We start from the raw sequence: 15479 nt of genomic DNA on the forward strand, positions 1-15479 counted from the left end.
GGAGGGGATGGAGGCCTGTGTGCTACGTGTACAACTCAGGACGACCCTGGGCTGGGGAGGGCAGAGGAGGGCAGGGGAGGGAGGCCTGGCGGGAGAGCCCAGGGCTGAGTAACACCTCTCCCGGACAAGCCGAAGGTGTGAGTCACTGATGAGCGCGACTGGAGCAAGGGGTGGCCTGAGTCACAGCCCTGGGGGAGGTCGGAGGGTCTGACAGAGAAGTCTGTAAACCCGGGGGTGGAACTGAATGGGAAGTGGGTTTCGAAGGAGCTCCTCCCTGGGGGGTGGGGGTTTACGGTCCTAGAGACTGCGGGGGCTGGAGTTGGGGGGCGCTCCGCGGGCCGCAGGGAGAGGGTGGCGGGCGGCAGCAGAGGAAGCCGGCCAGCCCGCGGCGCCGAAATCTCCCGCGCTCTGGAGCTGGCCCCACCTCCCCAGCCGAACCTCACGCCCCTCCGCGCGGCGCGGCACGGCCCTCCAGCCAGCCCCTCCCTCCCGCCACCCTCCCGACGTCACCCCAGGCCCCAGCTGGCCGGCAGAGTCCCCGCCCCACATCGCCCGCGACCAGCCGGGCCGCCCGCCGCGAGTCGCCAGTGACGGCACTGCAGGGTGCGTGGCCAATCGGCGCGGCCCCGGAGGAGGCGGCCTCCGCCCCGCCTCCCGCGCCCAGAGCCAATGAGACGCCGGAGCTGGGGGCCGCGACTGGGTGAGGGGTCACGAGTCCCCGCCCCATCCTCCCCTTTCCCCTTTGCCCCCCCCTTTCCCGCCCCCCCCCCCCCCCCCCCCCCCCCCCCCCCCAGCCCCGCGCCGCGGCTGGTGCAGGTCCCCGCGCTGGGCCCGCCCCCACCCCTCCCGCCGGCCCGCCAGCGCGCCTCACGGCTCCTGTCTCCCCTCCCTCCTTCTCTCTCACACGCCTAGCGCAATGGCGGCGGCCGCGGCGGAGCAGCAACAGTTCTACCTGCTCCTGGGAAACCTGCTCAGCCCCGACAATGTGGTCCGGAAACAGGCAGAGGTAACCGAGCTCGTCGCCCCTGACTCCGTGCCCCGGCCGGCGCGCCGGCCTGCCCCCGACGCCGCCCCTCCGGGCCTCGGTCGCTCAGCCGCGGCCGCGCAGGCCGGGGCCGGGCGGCGGCCGCGTAGCCCACGTGTGAGGCAGCCCGCGGCTCCCGGCCGTGCCCCCGGGCCCTCCCGGCCCTTGTCGCCGCGGCGCCCGGAGCCAGTTACCTCCCCGCCACCCCTCGCACACACGTGCGGCCACTCCTGACACGCTGCCCCCGCCCAGATGGGGAAGCCGGGCGGCGGGGAGGGATGTGGGGTGTGGGGCGGGCCGCGGGGCTCCCCTCGCCCCTTTCCCGCTTTCTCCCGTGGGAGCCTCCCCCGCCCTTCCAGCCTCGGTCTCCAGCCGTCCTCGCCCTCCTGGGTCCCCAAACCCTGCCCGCTACCTGACCCTTCACCCCGGCCTCTCTCCTGTCCCCTCTTTCTTCGCTACCGTCTTTCCCACCCTCCCCCATCCCCTCCTTTCGAAATGTGTGTCTTGCTCTCTTGCCTTTCCACTCACTCCATTTAGTCCTTTCTCTTGTCTAGTTTCCTGACAATCCATCGGAAGCTGGATTTCCCTCCTCTCCCCGCCCCCGGCCCTCGCCACAATTCTGTAAAGTTGCCTTTAGGGTTTCTTTCTAAGCCGCTTGCACCTTACTTTATTCTTCCTTTAGACAAATTTTCTTTGATCTGTAGAGATTTGTGGTCTCATTACTGCGATGTCCTGGGACTTCCGTTGTTTAAGTGGGCCAGTGCCACCATATGTTTAAGTCTTTAATTTCATGAAATCCAACCTGAATCAATCAGTCAATCAATCTCTCTCTCTCTCTCTCTCTCTCTCTTTTTTTTTTTTTTTTTTTTTTTTTTTTAATCTCCTCTGACTGCTGGCCTCCAAAATGTGGAGCTGTGGATATTTTCAAGAGACAGTATTTCAGATGTATCTGCAAGTTCTTTTACCAAGTAGCAGTGAGAAACACTTGGTTTAGAAGACTGATGTTAAGGCTGTCAGTGTTGAGACCACAATACATACGTGAGACAGTGTAAGGGAAGGGCAGAAACTTTCCAGTTTCTTTTAAGTGCATTATAAGAACCTGTCTTCAAACTTGGTTATATGTGGAGTTCTCTGCCACCACGTGATCGAAGATTTTTATAAGATTCAGCAAAAGATGTTCAACCAGATGTTTTTAGGGAGCAAAATTCATTTCACGTGTAGCTAACAAAATTGGGGGACGAGTCCTCTTCTGTACTCATGGGTTTTATAGATAAACTTTAGAATCACAATGTTGTTAGTACTTACTTTGAGTAGATTAGGATATGCTGGTTATACTTAGTGGTTTTACAATATTTGAAGTAAATACACTGGAAGTTCAGTTCTGTATGAGAACGCGCTTTAAACAACTATTTAATGATTTTTGCTTCATGTATTATACATGTGATATGTGTTCAGGGTAAAATTTTAAACAGTGCAAATAGTTTTTTATCCCTTTCCCCAAAGGTAACCACTTTTAAGTGTCTTGTGAGTTATCCCTGAAAATACCTTCACAAGTGTAAATGTATACATTCATTTTTACATGAATGGACCTTAATACACATACACATATAATTCATATGCTGTGAACCTGGATTTTTCACTCCATATATTTCACGTTGCCACATACAAGATTTTGTTAAAGCAGCTATGTAGTAGTCCATAATATGGATGTATTATTTATTCAACCAACCCACCTATGAAAGGACATTAAGGTTTCTAGTGTCCTTTTAAAAATAAGAGTACATCCTAAAAATAAGTACATGCATACTTTTCAGACTTTGCCAGGTTTACTTGAAATACTTAAAAGTAGTATTTGTCCTTGGAAGTAAAGTGCATTTATTAGTTGCATCAATTTGCACTCCTGTATTAGTGGGATGTGATGATGCCTATGAAAACATTTTAATGCATTCTGCTAACTCTGGGGGTAATTTTTCACCAAAATAAGTTCCTAATCCCAAACCATAATAGAAATTGCCATGTGTTACAAAGCAGAACAGCATTGTAATTAGTAAGCTAGTTTAATTCTCCCTCTTCCCTCCAGTTGCTTAAGTCTCTATTGTCAAGCCTAGTGGGGAATCTCTCTTCTATTGAACTAAATACCAGTGTCTGGTTCAGCTTGAATTCCGATTGGTGCCTGTTGTAAATCTTTTATCACTTGCATCACTTTGGGGATAATTAGCAGCATTCAGCACATTTTCTCATAAAGAACAATTGGAAAGTATAGTTGACCCTTGAACAACACAGAGGTTAGGGACACCAGCTCCCACCCCCCTAACACTCCCAAAACTTAACTACTGATAGCCTCCTGTTGACTGGAAGCCTTACCAATAACATAAACAGCCAGTTTACACATATTTTGTATGTGTGTTATATACAGTATTTTTACAACAAAGAAAGAGGAAAAAAACGTTATTAAGGAAATCATAAGGTGAAAAGATACATTCCAGTACTGTACTGTATTTATCCCCCTCAGAAAGAAATCCACATATAAGTAGACCTGCACAGTTCAAACCCATGTTCAAGGTTCAGCTGTACTGTCAGTCTTTTTATTCCTAGTGAAAACATTCAGGTAGTACATTTTTACTTTCTTTGTATATCCCAGGAATATATTAATGTGTGAAGTAAGTCTTATAAAACAGAATATTCTTAATTTGACACCAAAAAAGGTAAATGTTAGAGGGGAAGTTTCCTGATGTCACATAACACAAAGTTTGACTGTAAATAGAGCTTAAGAAAGCAAAATATTAGTTGGAAAAGTAAATAGCTGTGCATAATGATACTTTAATGCCCCTTTTTTTGCCTTATGAAATGAGCTGTTTATAAGTAATGAAGCCAAATTAAATTGAGTATTACAGTCTGATATGGCAAATATAGAAATTTTTTTAACTAAAAATTGGCAAAAGCTCAGTAAGTATTTTTGTAATTTACTCAGTCAAAATAAAAATACTTAGTTGACACAAATACTGAACTGTTGACCAAGGTAACTTGCATTCAAACATGAAATGAAGTACAGTAAAGAACTCATTGTAATATATTGTTGAAATCATTGAAAGTCTTGAAAGTTTTAAAAGTTTTTAAAATTTCCATTATATAAACTATCTGGTAGGCTTTATGTTATATTTCTTTTAAATCTTCAAGAATTTTTCTCTTCAACTTTACAAAAAATGTTTCTGATGCTTGAAGAAATGATTTAAATGCTTCTAAGTCTAAAAATACAATGATTAACATGAATAAGCAATTTGAATAAATAGTTGACAGGTAGTACAAAGTTGAATGTCCATGGCATTCATGACTGGACATTTTTATGTGACACAAGCTTAAGTATTTTATTAAACATATGCTTGGATTTTATATTCTTAGTTTTTCCATTGACTTTGTTCTTCATTGATTGTAGTATAGAACTACATCAATGAGATTTGAATTGGAGGAGGGTAATGTATTGAAAAATATACCTGATTTTTGAGGAACCAGGTTGTTTATTTACTAGGTAAAAATTGTACCAGGTAAAACTTGCCCCCTCTTTTCATATGCAAGGTTGGCTCACCATAAATATTTACGGAATGAGTGAAATGAGTATTTATTAGCGTTTCTCCTTTGTATGGACAGAAAAGGGGGAGGTGAAATACTTTGCATTGTGTGAATGTGCATGGTGAAATCAAATGGAGTTGAAATTCTGTTTGCCAGGAAACTGGCAACATGCATTGAACCTGCCTGGCCTAGGGCTAGGAATATTCTTCGAAAGATTGTTTATATATTCTTTATATAGATATTCTTTACATTTGCTGCACTCTGATGTGCTAAGTGCTGGAATACAAGGAGATACCAGCCCTGTCTTGGTGGCACTCAGTCTGTTTAGGGTTTTAAGGTTGTGCTCTTTTTGCCAAACTATTATCCTTGACCAATGTTATGGTGTAAATGTAATACTATATCTGGATTGCTACAGTGGAACATAACAAATGGGAGAACCCTCTCTCAGGAGTCAGATGTCACTCATACCAAACTCTCTCTCCATTGACTTCTAATTCTAATTCCTTATGGAATAGAGTTCAGTATTGGACTTAATATTTCTAAGCCTCTACTAGAATTAGCACAATATAACTGTCACACTAATAGTCCCAGCTGGGCATGGTTTTCCGAGAGTGATATCCTAATAAAGAATTTTTTTCTGAAACTTGATTTAGACCACTGGAAATTTAACTGTTTAACATTTATGGCAGATACAGTGCATCAGGAGCTAGGCTAGATACAAAAATAAAAAGGCATTTTTATTATACACTGAGAGACTGTGTTTAAATGGAAAGGCTACACCGGTCGTTCAGTTGCATTCATAAAGATTAAGTGAGAAACCTCAAGGTACATTTCCATTTTTGCAATCATCTTATGAATATCTCTACATAAATTATCTCATTTCTGTATACATAAATTCAGACCATCTTCTCTCCTCAGCTGTGAATGCTTGTCACAGTTTTCGGCATTGTTGTATTCCTCTGTGCTTACGCGCTTGAGAGGAACTTGAGGTTATCAGAGGATTTTGAATTCTCCTCTTCCCCCCAGATGTGTTCTTTCATTGAGATATGTTTGAGAAGTTTGAAAACTGTGCAGCACTGCATAAACAGAACTGACTGGTTGGTGGAGTCAGACCCCAGGAGCAAAACCCAGAAAGAACATTCGGTGCTGGGGAGATTTTGAATACGGTTGGCCTCAGGAAACCAGAGTTCTCTCCAGCATTTATTGTATTTGACCTTGGGCAGGTCATTTAACTTCTGAGCCTTTATTTCAGTATCTGTCAATATCTCAGGGATGCCACAGAGCGCTTAATAGAAATTACGAGGTAGATGTGCATTTGGGGAGACCCTGTTTTCCCACCCTTTTCCTTGTCACTTCTGTCCAGAGGAACTAGGTAGGTTATAGGGGTAGTGGCTATTAGAGAGTAGACAAGTGAAGAGTTGTCTTTGGGAGAACAATTCTATACTTCAAATAATGATTTTTTTTGCACAGTAAAAGACTACTATTACAGAATTCTTTATTTTATTTTATTTTTTTAATGTTTGTTTTTGAGAGAGAGAGAGACAGAGCGTGTTTTAATGTTTATTTTTGAGAGAGGGAGACACAGAATCCAAAGCAGGCTCCAGGCTCTGAGCTGTCAGCACACAGCCTGATGTGGGGCTCGAACTCACGGACCGCGAGATTATGACCTGAGCCAAAGTCGGACGCTTAACCGACAGAGCCACCCAGACGCCCCTGTTATAGAATTCTTAGAATACATGCACATGAATCTATACTTCTCTTTAGCTTTTGTAGACAATATATACTTAGATCTTATATTTTGATCTACTCTGACAATCTGTCTTTTAATTGGTGTCAACTTTTTATTGTTAACCAATTTGCTCATTTTACGTTATTCATGGAAAAGGGAAGCAGTGCCCCAAGTCACAAAACTAGATTTCTAGAATATTAAAACAGTATTGAAGAAATTATGTTAAAATCTCCTGGCCAAATTTCTCCTGGCCATATTCATTTATTTGTGTATATAATATGGCTTTAGTATACTCCCTCTCTCGAGAGAAGAATTTGAATACTTTCTTCCCTTTCTTGGATTTACTTCATCTGAGGTATGTTTCTGGTAGTTTGTAAGTAGTGGTAACATAAACCAATTCTACTTCATGTGATCTAGAAAATGTTACAAGATAAGTAGTTTTCCATGTTGTAAAGGGATACTGGGTAAGCACTTGCTTTACAGCATGGTGGCTCAGGTCACATTTAAGAATTTTTTGGCCCTCATAGGCCTTGAGTTTTGTTATTCACAGAAGCAAAAGTTGGGAAAATATGCACTTACATTAGAAAAATCTAAGAGCTAAATGTAGAAAGGAGCTTGAAAGTCACTCCCTGGACATCCTCTCTTTCCCTACCAGGAGAAAATTTTAACACCAGACCTAGATTACATGACTTCGTATGCACAGACCTTTCCCAGTCTTATTTCATTTTTTTTCACTGGTGTGCTCGTGAAGTTTTTGAACATCTTCTAACCTTTAATGTTTTTCTTTTCCCTGAAGGAAACCTACGAGAATATCCCAGGCCAGTCAAAGATCACATTCCTCTTACAAGCCATCAGAAATACAACAGCTGCTGAGGAGGTACTATTTTAATATTTGAGGATATGACATTCTTACAAAACAAAATACAAAGTTGGGTATTAGATGGTGGTCCATGTGGGTAATGAGAACTGGTGATTACTGCATACATGGTACCAGAACTTTGAACTTACATTTGCGAAAAGCTACTTTGCAGTTACATTTTTTTTAAGTACTCTATTAAATAATTTCTCTTTTCCATGTCAGATGATGTGTTCAGGATATTTGAGTTAATAGTTTTTAAATAATCACATAAAAATTTATTAAATTTAAGTGATTTCTGTGGTTATAAAAAATATTTCTTCCTTGAAACCATCCTGAAGGAGGAAATTTAATTCATTCGTTGTTTTACTATGTTGCCAGATGTTTCTGAAAAAATATGTTTTGTCTGTCTTTAAAATTCTTATGCTTATTATAATCATCCCTAGGTGGTGAATAAGATGTGTTAAAGATGTTTAGGAACAAAGAGACACTTTGTTGAATCCTTTATAAACTGGTTTTTAGCAAATGACCTGATGACTGTACCAAATTCAAATGTGTTTTTCTTACTGGTTTTATATGCATTAACAGCTGATTTTTTTTTCTTGCCCAAAGTAATATCCTTACATATATTGAACGTTAAGTGAATATTTTATTTATTTCACAAAAGGTGTCAAAATATCCAAGTCTAGAAAACTAATCCCACCTATGAAACATGGAATTTAGAATGTGTAAAGTGAGGGGTGTTCTAGCTGGCTTGTTGATAGAGCATGCGACTCCTGATCTCAGGATCATGAGTTTGAACCCCACATTGGGAATAGAGGTTACTTTCAAAAAATAAAAAAGTGACAGAATTTGTAAAGTGAGACTTTTGCTAATATTAAAACATGATGGAAACAAAGCCACACTAAATTTCTACATACTATTACACGTGACTTCTTGTAGTCAGTCGGTTTAAATTGGCAATTTAGTGTTCTGTGGTATTACTTAAAAACAGTATGAAAGTATCCCAGTTTGTTTTTTTTTAATTTTTCTTTTCAATGTTTATTTATTTTTGAAGGAAAGAGACAGAGTGTGAGTGGGGGAGGGGCAGAGAGAGGGAGACACAGAATCCGAAATGGGCTCCAGGCTCTGAACTGTCAGCGCAGAGCCTGACATGGGGCTCGAACTCACAAACTGTGAGATTGTGACCTGAGCTGAAGTCGGTCGCTTAATCAACTGGGGCGCCTGGGTGGCTCAGTTGGTTGAGCGTCCGACTTGGGCTTGGGTCATGATCTCACGGTTGGTGAGTTTGAGCCCTGCGTCAGGCTCTGTGCTGACAGCTCAGAGCCTGGAGCCTGTTTTGGATTCTGTGTCTCCCTCTCTCTCTCTGACCCTCCCCCATTCATGCTGTGTCTCTCTCTGTCTCAAAAGTAAATAAACGTTAATAAATAAATAAATAAATAATTAATTAAAATAGATGACAAAAGGTGCTTCACCTTTGTAATATATCCTTTAATTCCAAATGAATGTTAAAATATGAAGTAACAAATCTCTAGAAACAATTGGCTATTTTAATTCTTGAAAATTGAATCAAGTTAATTATGAAACACATTTTAAAGCCAAGAATAAACAATACTAAAACTGTCAAATTTTACTTTCAAAAACCTACATTGAACCTGTTTTAAATCTTGAATTAGATGATGATTATGAACTAGCCTCAGTGTCTTCATTATGGCTTCATCGTTTTCAGTGTGTGAGAACTGCACAAATTTTAGGCACTTTTACAGGGATTTTAACCATTTTGAACCCTTTCTAGAGCATTGAAATTTCTTTAAAAGTTTGCTGTTTGCCAAAATTGAAACAAGATTCAGGGCCACCTGGGTGGCTCAGTCCTTTAAGCATCCAACTTGGGCTCAGGTCATAATCTCACAGTTTGTGGGTTCAAGAGCCTGCTTCGGATTCTGTGTCTCCCTCTCTGTCTCTGCCCCTCCCTTGCTCACTCTCTGTCTCTGTCTCTCTCTCTCTCTCAAAAATAAACAAGCATTAAAAAAATTTTTTTTAAGTAAAAAAAGATTCAGTGAAAAATAACTTCAGGAAAAAATTGGTACATTTTATTTGTATAGCTTAACTTTTTTTGTTGGTCATAGTCCCAAAGTAATTATAGTGATAATGAGTAGCCCATGAAAAATTGGGTTTAATAGTTTTAATGGCTTATTTATTTAGTATGATAAAATTTTAGAATGATTTTTTTCTTGACTCATTATAATCTAAAGGAATATCATATAAAAAACGCCAAACTTAAATATAGTCTACAGATTTTTAATTGGGATAAGAATGTACATATTGATATTGATTAGCACTTGTAGGCATTAGGAACTTGTAATGTTTGTCTCCTTGAATGAAGCATAAAGATAAATGGATTTGATAGCATGTTATCAAAGGTTAATGAAAGGGCTGTGATACAGTGAGATAAGGCCAGGCTGGGAGTAAGATTAGGTATACTGGAATGAGAAGTAGGACAAGAGCATTCTAGAGTTTGCAGTTTATATTAATACTTATTTTTCTTCAAAAAATCTATTAAAAATAGCAATTAAAGATAAGTTTACCATTGCTAAGGTATATTTTTTAATTTGTGATCTGATGTATTCAGGGCTTTTCCTTACTTATTAACAAAAAGAGCTTTTGGGTAGCATGTCAGTACAGTAGACTAATGTGATTAGAGAGAGTTTTATGTATTTTATCTTTTTTAAAAAGAATCTAGCAAAGTGTTTTAGAAATGAATTGTAAAATACACCCATGGTGGAGTGAATGTAGTTTGTGAAAAATGGTTTCTCTTGAAAGATACCAAGTTCTTAACCATGCTCTCCATTTATAGGCTAGACAAATGGCTGCCGTTCTCCTAAGACGTCTTTTGTCCTCTGCATTTGATGAAGTCTATCCAACTCTTCCTTCTGATGTTCAGACTGCCATCAAGAGTGAGCTACTGATGATTATTCAAATGGAAACCCAGTCTAGCATGAGGAAAAAAATCTGTGATATTGCTGCAGAACTGGCCAGGAATTTAATAGGTGTGTATGCAAATACATTCATTATTATGTTTTGGAAGAAAATGAGTATATTCTTCCTTTTTTTTTTCTAAAGTGGAGTCTTTTTAAAATTTTTTTTAAAATGTTTATGTATTTATTTTTGAGAGAGTTGGGGAGGAGCAGAGAGAGAAGGAGACAGAATCCCAAGCAGGTTCCCCTCTGCCAGCATAGGGCCTGAACCCACAAACTGTGAGATTATGACCTAAGCTGAAATCAAGAATCAGACACTTAACTGACTGAGCCACCTAGGCGCCCCTGGTGGAGTCTTTTTAAAGGAAGATTTATAAGTACCTGAGTACCATTTATTCTGTTCAGAATGAGAGTGATTATGGATTCTGCATTTAGAGCCAAAAATCTGATGTTTTGAAGTGCAGTCATAATACTTACCTGTTGGTTTTCAGAGCATCTGTGTGGAGAAATAATTTTGTAGTTTGCTTGAAAATTAATCAGTTTTATTTCCCCCCTAACCTGTTAATTTTTGAAAGCACAGTCTAACTTATAACCCGTTTTGTAGATTAAACTTGCCAACAGAAGTAAAAATCAGTGGACTCCAGGAGATTTGGTGTTACATCTGTATGATAATAAATTTTGCAATAGGCTATTATACCACTATACTGTATACCTTCTAAAATACCCCAAAATATTTTTAAATGATGAAATCAAAAGAAAATCTCTAAAAATGCACTTTGCCAACAGTCAAACCTTTTTTGGTCACACTAAAAACATTAATAATGTAATTGAATATGCTTTGGTTTTTTTGGGGGGGAGGTTCATAGATGTGATTGTAAACTTCATTTAGGCAGCATTTTTAAAGGTTGAAAAGGATACCTCACTAAGATAAGATTTTTTAATCTCCACTACCAGGAATGTAGAAATTCTTGTTCAAGTCAGTTTACAGATATCAACTGATTCCTTAAAACAGGAAATGTGTTGGGGCGCCTGGGCAGCTCAGTCGGTTAAGCGTCTGACTTCGGTTCAGGTCATAATCTCATAGTTCATGAGTTCAAGCCCTGCATCAGGCTGTCTGCTGTCAATACAGAGCCTGATTTGGATCCTCTATCTCCCTCTCTCTGCCCCTCCCCTGCTTGCTCTCCCTCTCTCTCTGTCAAAAAAGTAAATATTTTTAAAAAGTAGGAAATGTGCTAAATTTTTTATTTTAAATAAGTTCAAAACCCACTGAAACTCTTAATTTTGAATTTTTAAAAATATTTATTTATTTTGAGAGAGGAAGAGCGTGACCTGGGGCGAGGCAGAGAGAGAGAGAAAGAAGGAGAGAGAAAATCTCAAGCAGGCTCCACATTGTCAGGCAGAGCCCAACATTGGGCTTGATCTCACCAACTGTGAGATCATGACCTGAGCTGAAATCAAGAGTTGGGCACTTAACCCACTGAGCCACCAGGTGCCCCTTAATTTTGAAAAAAAGAAAGAAAAGGCTGGTGAACCCCCATTGTTTTCTGGGTCTTCTGTGACCAAACTTTATAAATGACATCATTTCTAATTCAAAATCACTTAATAATGGAAATGTTTCAAAGTGCTGTCCACAATTATTTTTTTAAACCATGATTTCATTCCCTTCCACCCGTAAGCATGATCTTTATGTTAGAAGGACTGATTTAAGGGTGTTTCTTTTAATGCCAGCTCTTTAGAAAATAACCACTGCCAGTATCTGTGCTTATGCAACCCAGATGCACAGTTGCTGTTTACAAGATTAGAATGCCATGTTTATGGTTAAAGGACCTAATTTTATTAGGACGTTTTAAAAATGTGACATTTTCTACTACTAACATACTTTGAGGCTTGTGAAATGAAAGGATTCACCCTTCATTCTTTGAAGTTTTGACTTACATACTTTATGCCTGGATTTCTTTACTTTTAGATGAGGATGGCAACAACCAGTGGCCCGAAGGTTTGAAGTTCCTTTTTGATTCAGTCAGCTCTCAAAATATGGGACTGCGGGAAGCTGCCCTTCACATTTTCTGGTACATACATTGATCTTATTTTCCTGAAAAACTTAAGTGTCATGAATGTACAAAGCACATTTTAATGGATGTTTTAGTCTGACTTTTTAGACTTAAATAATGCCTTTAGATGAGCTTTCTATTTGTGTTGGAAATAAATTGAAAAAACACAAAGCTTTTAATTTCATATTATATTCCTTTTTGTGCACAGCGGTTGTCTGCAATTTATTTTCTATTCTTTGGCTTTTATGATTCCAAACAAGATGGTTTCTTTTCCCTTTTTTGGAGATCGACACAGTATTAAATATATCTTTTAGAAAGCCACTTTAATGATGAAATCTTGAAGAAGAAAGAAAAGGCTGGTGAACCCCCATTGTTTTCTGGGTCTTCTATGACCAAACTTCATAAAAATACATTATTTTAATAAAATCCTGTATATTTACAAGCAAATGGTCTCAGTTTAGAATTAAAAGATGATTTGCACTAAGAAAAATTTGTCTGGTGTTATCATACAGTTCTACATTAAAAATATAGTTGGATTTATAACGTTTCAAGATTATATACTTGTTAAGAAATGAGATACACCTTGAATATCAGAAGCGGATAAGGGTAGACATTATACCATCTTCTACTTAATTTGTCAAATGGATCTCATTTGTATCGGTAACCCGGAGTAGAGAATTAATTGCAAGTATTGAATATACTTGTTAGCTACATTTAAAGTAGAGCAGAATCGGGACTCCCTGGGTCACTGACTGAGCCCAGGCACAGATTGTCAGGTAGCTCTGTGACTGCAGCTACCGTCTGCAGCCTCGTGTTTGCTTTTGTCCTGCACTCCAGGTCAGCTTCCTACAGGGACAAGAGTGATAAGGATAAAGTACAGGGCTGGTTGGGCTGCTGAGTAGTGTGTGCGCACCTGGGTCACCTCTGCATCCAGCATAATCCTCTCTGCTAATGTTTGTTGCCATTCGCCCAACCCCCAAAGAGGATTACTTGGAAGATGGATGGATGGTGTTCAGCCATCAGGGTTAATGCACACTTAAGTCAGGCTGATGTTTAAGGTTAGATTAGAACATGAGATGTTCTAGCTGACACCTTACTGAAATATGTCATTTTGAAAGAGTACTTTGGATCTTTTTTAGGAACTTTCCTGGAATTTTTGGGAACCAACAGCAGCACTATTTAGACGTTATCAAACGGATGTTAGTTCAGTGTATGCAAGATCAGGAACATCCATCGGTAAATAATTTCAATTCCACTAATATTAACACCTAATTTAATATAACATTTAACTTGGGAACGGGATTTATGTATTTGGAGATTATCTTTAGTTTTAATACTGCAAAATATAAGTACTGGTTTTACTGATGAAAAATTTCATCTTGAGTAAGAAATCTTGACCTTGCATCCATCAGTAATTTCTCATGCTTGACGTTTTTTGCTGTTTTCTTATTAGATCAGGACATTATCTGCTAGAGCTACAGCTGCATTTATACTTGCAAATGAGCATAATGTTGCTCTATTCAAACATTTTGCAGACTTGTTACCCGGATTCTTACAGGTAAGAAAACGGTATGAAATAAGTGAAAATTATATCCTTTTTTGGTTTTCTGTGGTTTCAAATTCTTACCAGAATTCTCGAATGCTTTCATTTATTCAATCAAGTCATTGGCTACTGTGTGCTAGCACTAGGCACTAGAGGGGATCTTTGTCCCCATTGAACTAGATCTCTTGCCTTTCATAGACTCTTAATCTCTTAAAATACCTAGGTTAGGGTTTCTAAAGTTTTCTATGATGTATGATACAAGTAATTTGTTAAGTAATCACATAGGTTATTTTCACTGAATCAACCAAAAAAACCTATGAAATTTAATGCCCATTTTACATAAGGAGAAACTAAAGAGGGGAGGATAAGAAACTTGCCCATGGTCACAGTGTCAGTAAGTGATGGAACCACGATTTAAACCCAAATCAGACCGAAGTCCTTACTCTTAATCCCAGGGCTTATGATAGTTTGTACTATAAATAGTTTGTGGTTAATTGTCACTATTGGATCCTAAGGGTGTTATTATTTTAGGGATACCATCTGCCTCAATCAGAGCATAAAATATGATTGGGTAAGTTAGAACAATTATTGTCAACCTTGTTAGACCCAGATTTTGTAACTTTGCATATTCCATTTTGAAATATTGAAATGCACAGGTAATGTACATATGTATATGCACAAATTTTAAAAATAAAATTATATTGCCCTAAGTTAAAATACAAAGAAGAAATAAGAAGAAAGTAATATGCAATAAAATGGCATGCTTTTCAATATATAAATGGTAGGGCATGACTACAATGAAAGACATAGTAAACTAGGTGTTTTTTATTTTATTTATTTATTTTTTTAGAGCATGCGCGGTTGGGGAAGAGGGGCAGCAGGAGAGCAGGGTGAGAATCTCAAGCAGGTTCCACACTCAGCATAGAACCCAGTGCAGGGCTTGATCCCACCACCCTGGGATAATGACCTGAGCCTAAATCAAGAGTTGGATGCTCAACCGACTGAGTCTCCCAGGCATCCCCAGACTAGGTGATTTTTAAGTGATCTATACAAACTCAGTAGCTAAACATGTGGACTGATAGATATCATTGGCAAGGCCAACACCACAAATGCTGTTATTATTGATGATTTGATTTCCAGAAATGGTAAAGTTCTGGACAAAACTATGTATTCTAGATTTATACAATATTTACTTTTGGGGGTGGGGGGAATCATGGTACATTAAAACCAGACAAAATCTAATTGTGACTTAGGTTTTAGGTTCAGATCATTATAAATGAGTTTTTCATTTTTAGAAGTATCTGACATTATCATGTGAGATGCATGGTAAGAAGGTCCTGTGAGTTCCTCGTAAGTATTTGTGTCACAGATGCAGACGTCTAGTAACCCTGGTTTTGGCCCTTCCTGAGTCATTGTGACAACCAAGAAAACTCCTGGGAGAAATAGTGTCCTGTTGAGAACCACCAGGTTAGAGAGGATTCAGAAGAGCTAAAATTGAAAAATCCTGTGTGAATTGTACATGATTCAGAGTAATTTTGTAGGATTTAGTAGAAACTTTTCTCTCAGTGCTATCAAATTGAAAAGATAGTTTAGGTCAATGACAAAAAAACATTAACTTTTCCATTCTATCGTTTTAGTCGTTTATTACCTAAAAATTTTGAGTTACTGTTGAAATCTAATCTCAGGTTTTTCTTCCCTTGAATTTAGAGTAAGTTAAAATGTTAGCCAAAACTT

General features: G+C 39.4%; 1 protein-coding gene across 2 annotated transcripts in view; it reads left to right on the forward strand.

The window, feature by feature from the left end:
* Window positions 1-15479, forward strand: part of IPO5 (importin 5) — a 55733-nt gene that overhangs the window by 13979 nt on the left and 26275 nt on the right. For both annotated transcript variants that reach the window (XM_049647491.1, XM_049647492.1), the window contains exons 3-8: window positions 913-1006; window positions 7117-7197; window positions 10031-10223; window positions 12118-12220; window positions 13342-13438; window positions 13656-13760. In XM_049647491.1, coding sequence (XP_049503448.1) covers window positions 917-1006; window positions 7117-7197; window positions 10031-10223; window positions 12118-12220; window positions 13342-13438; window positions 13656-13760 — 669 coding nt within the window. In that variant the 5' untranslated portion in view covers window positions 913-916. The remainder of the gene's footprint in view (window positions 1-912; window positions 1007-7116; window positions 7198-10030; window positions 10224-12117; window positions 12221-13341; window positions 13439-13655; window positions 13761-15479) is intronic.

This window comes from Panthera uncia, assembly GCF_023721935.1.
Source record: "Panthera uncia isolate 11264 chromosome A1 unlocalized genomic scaffold, Puncia_PCG_1.0 HiC_scaffold_16, whole genome shotgun sequence".
NCBI lineage: Eukaryota > Metazoa > Chordata > Mammalia > Carnivora > Felidae > Panthera > Panthera uncia.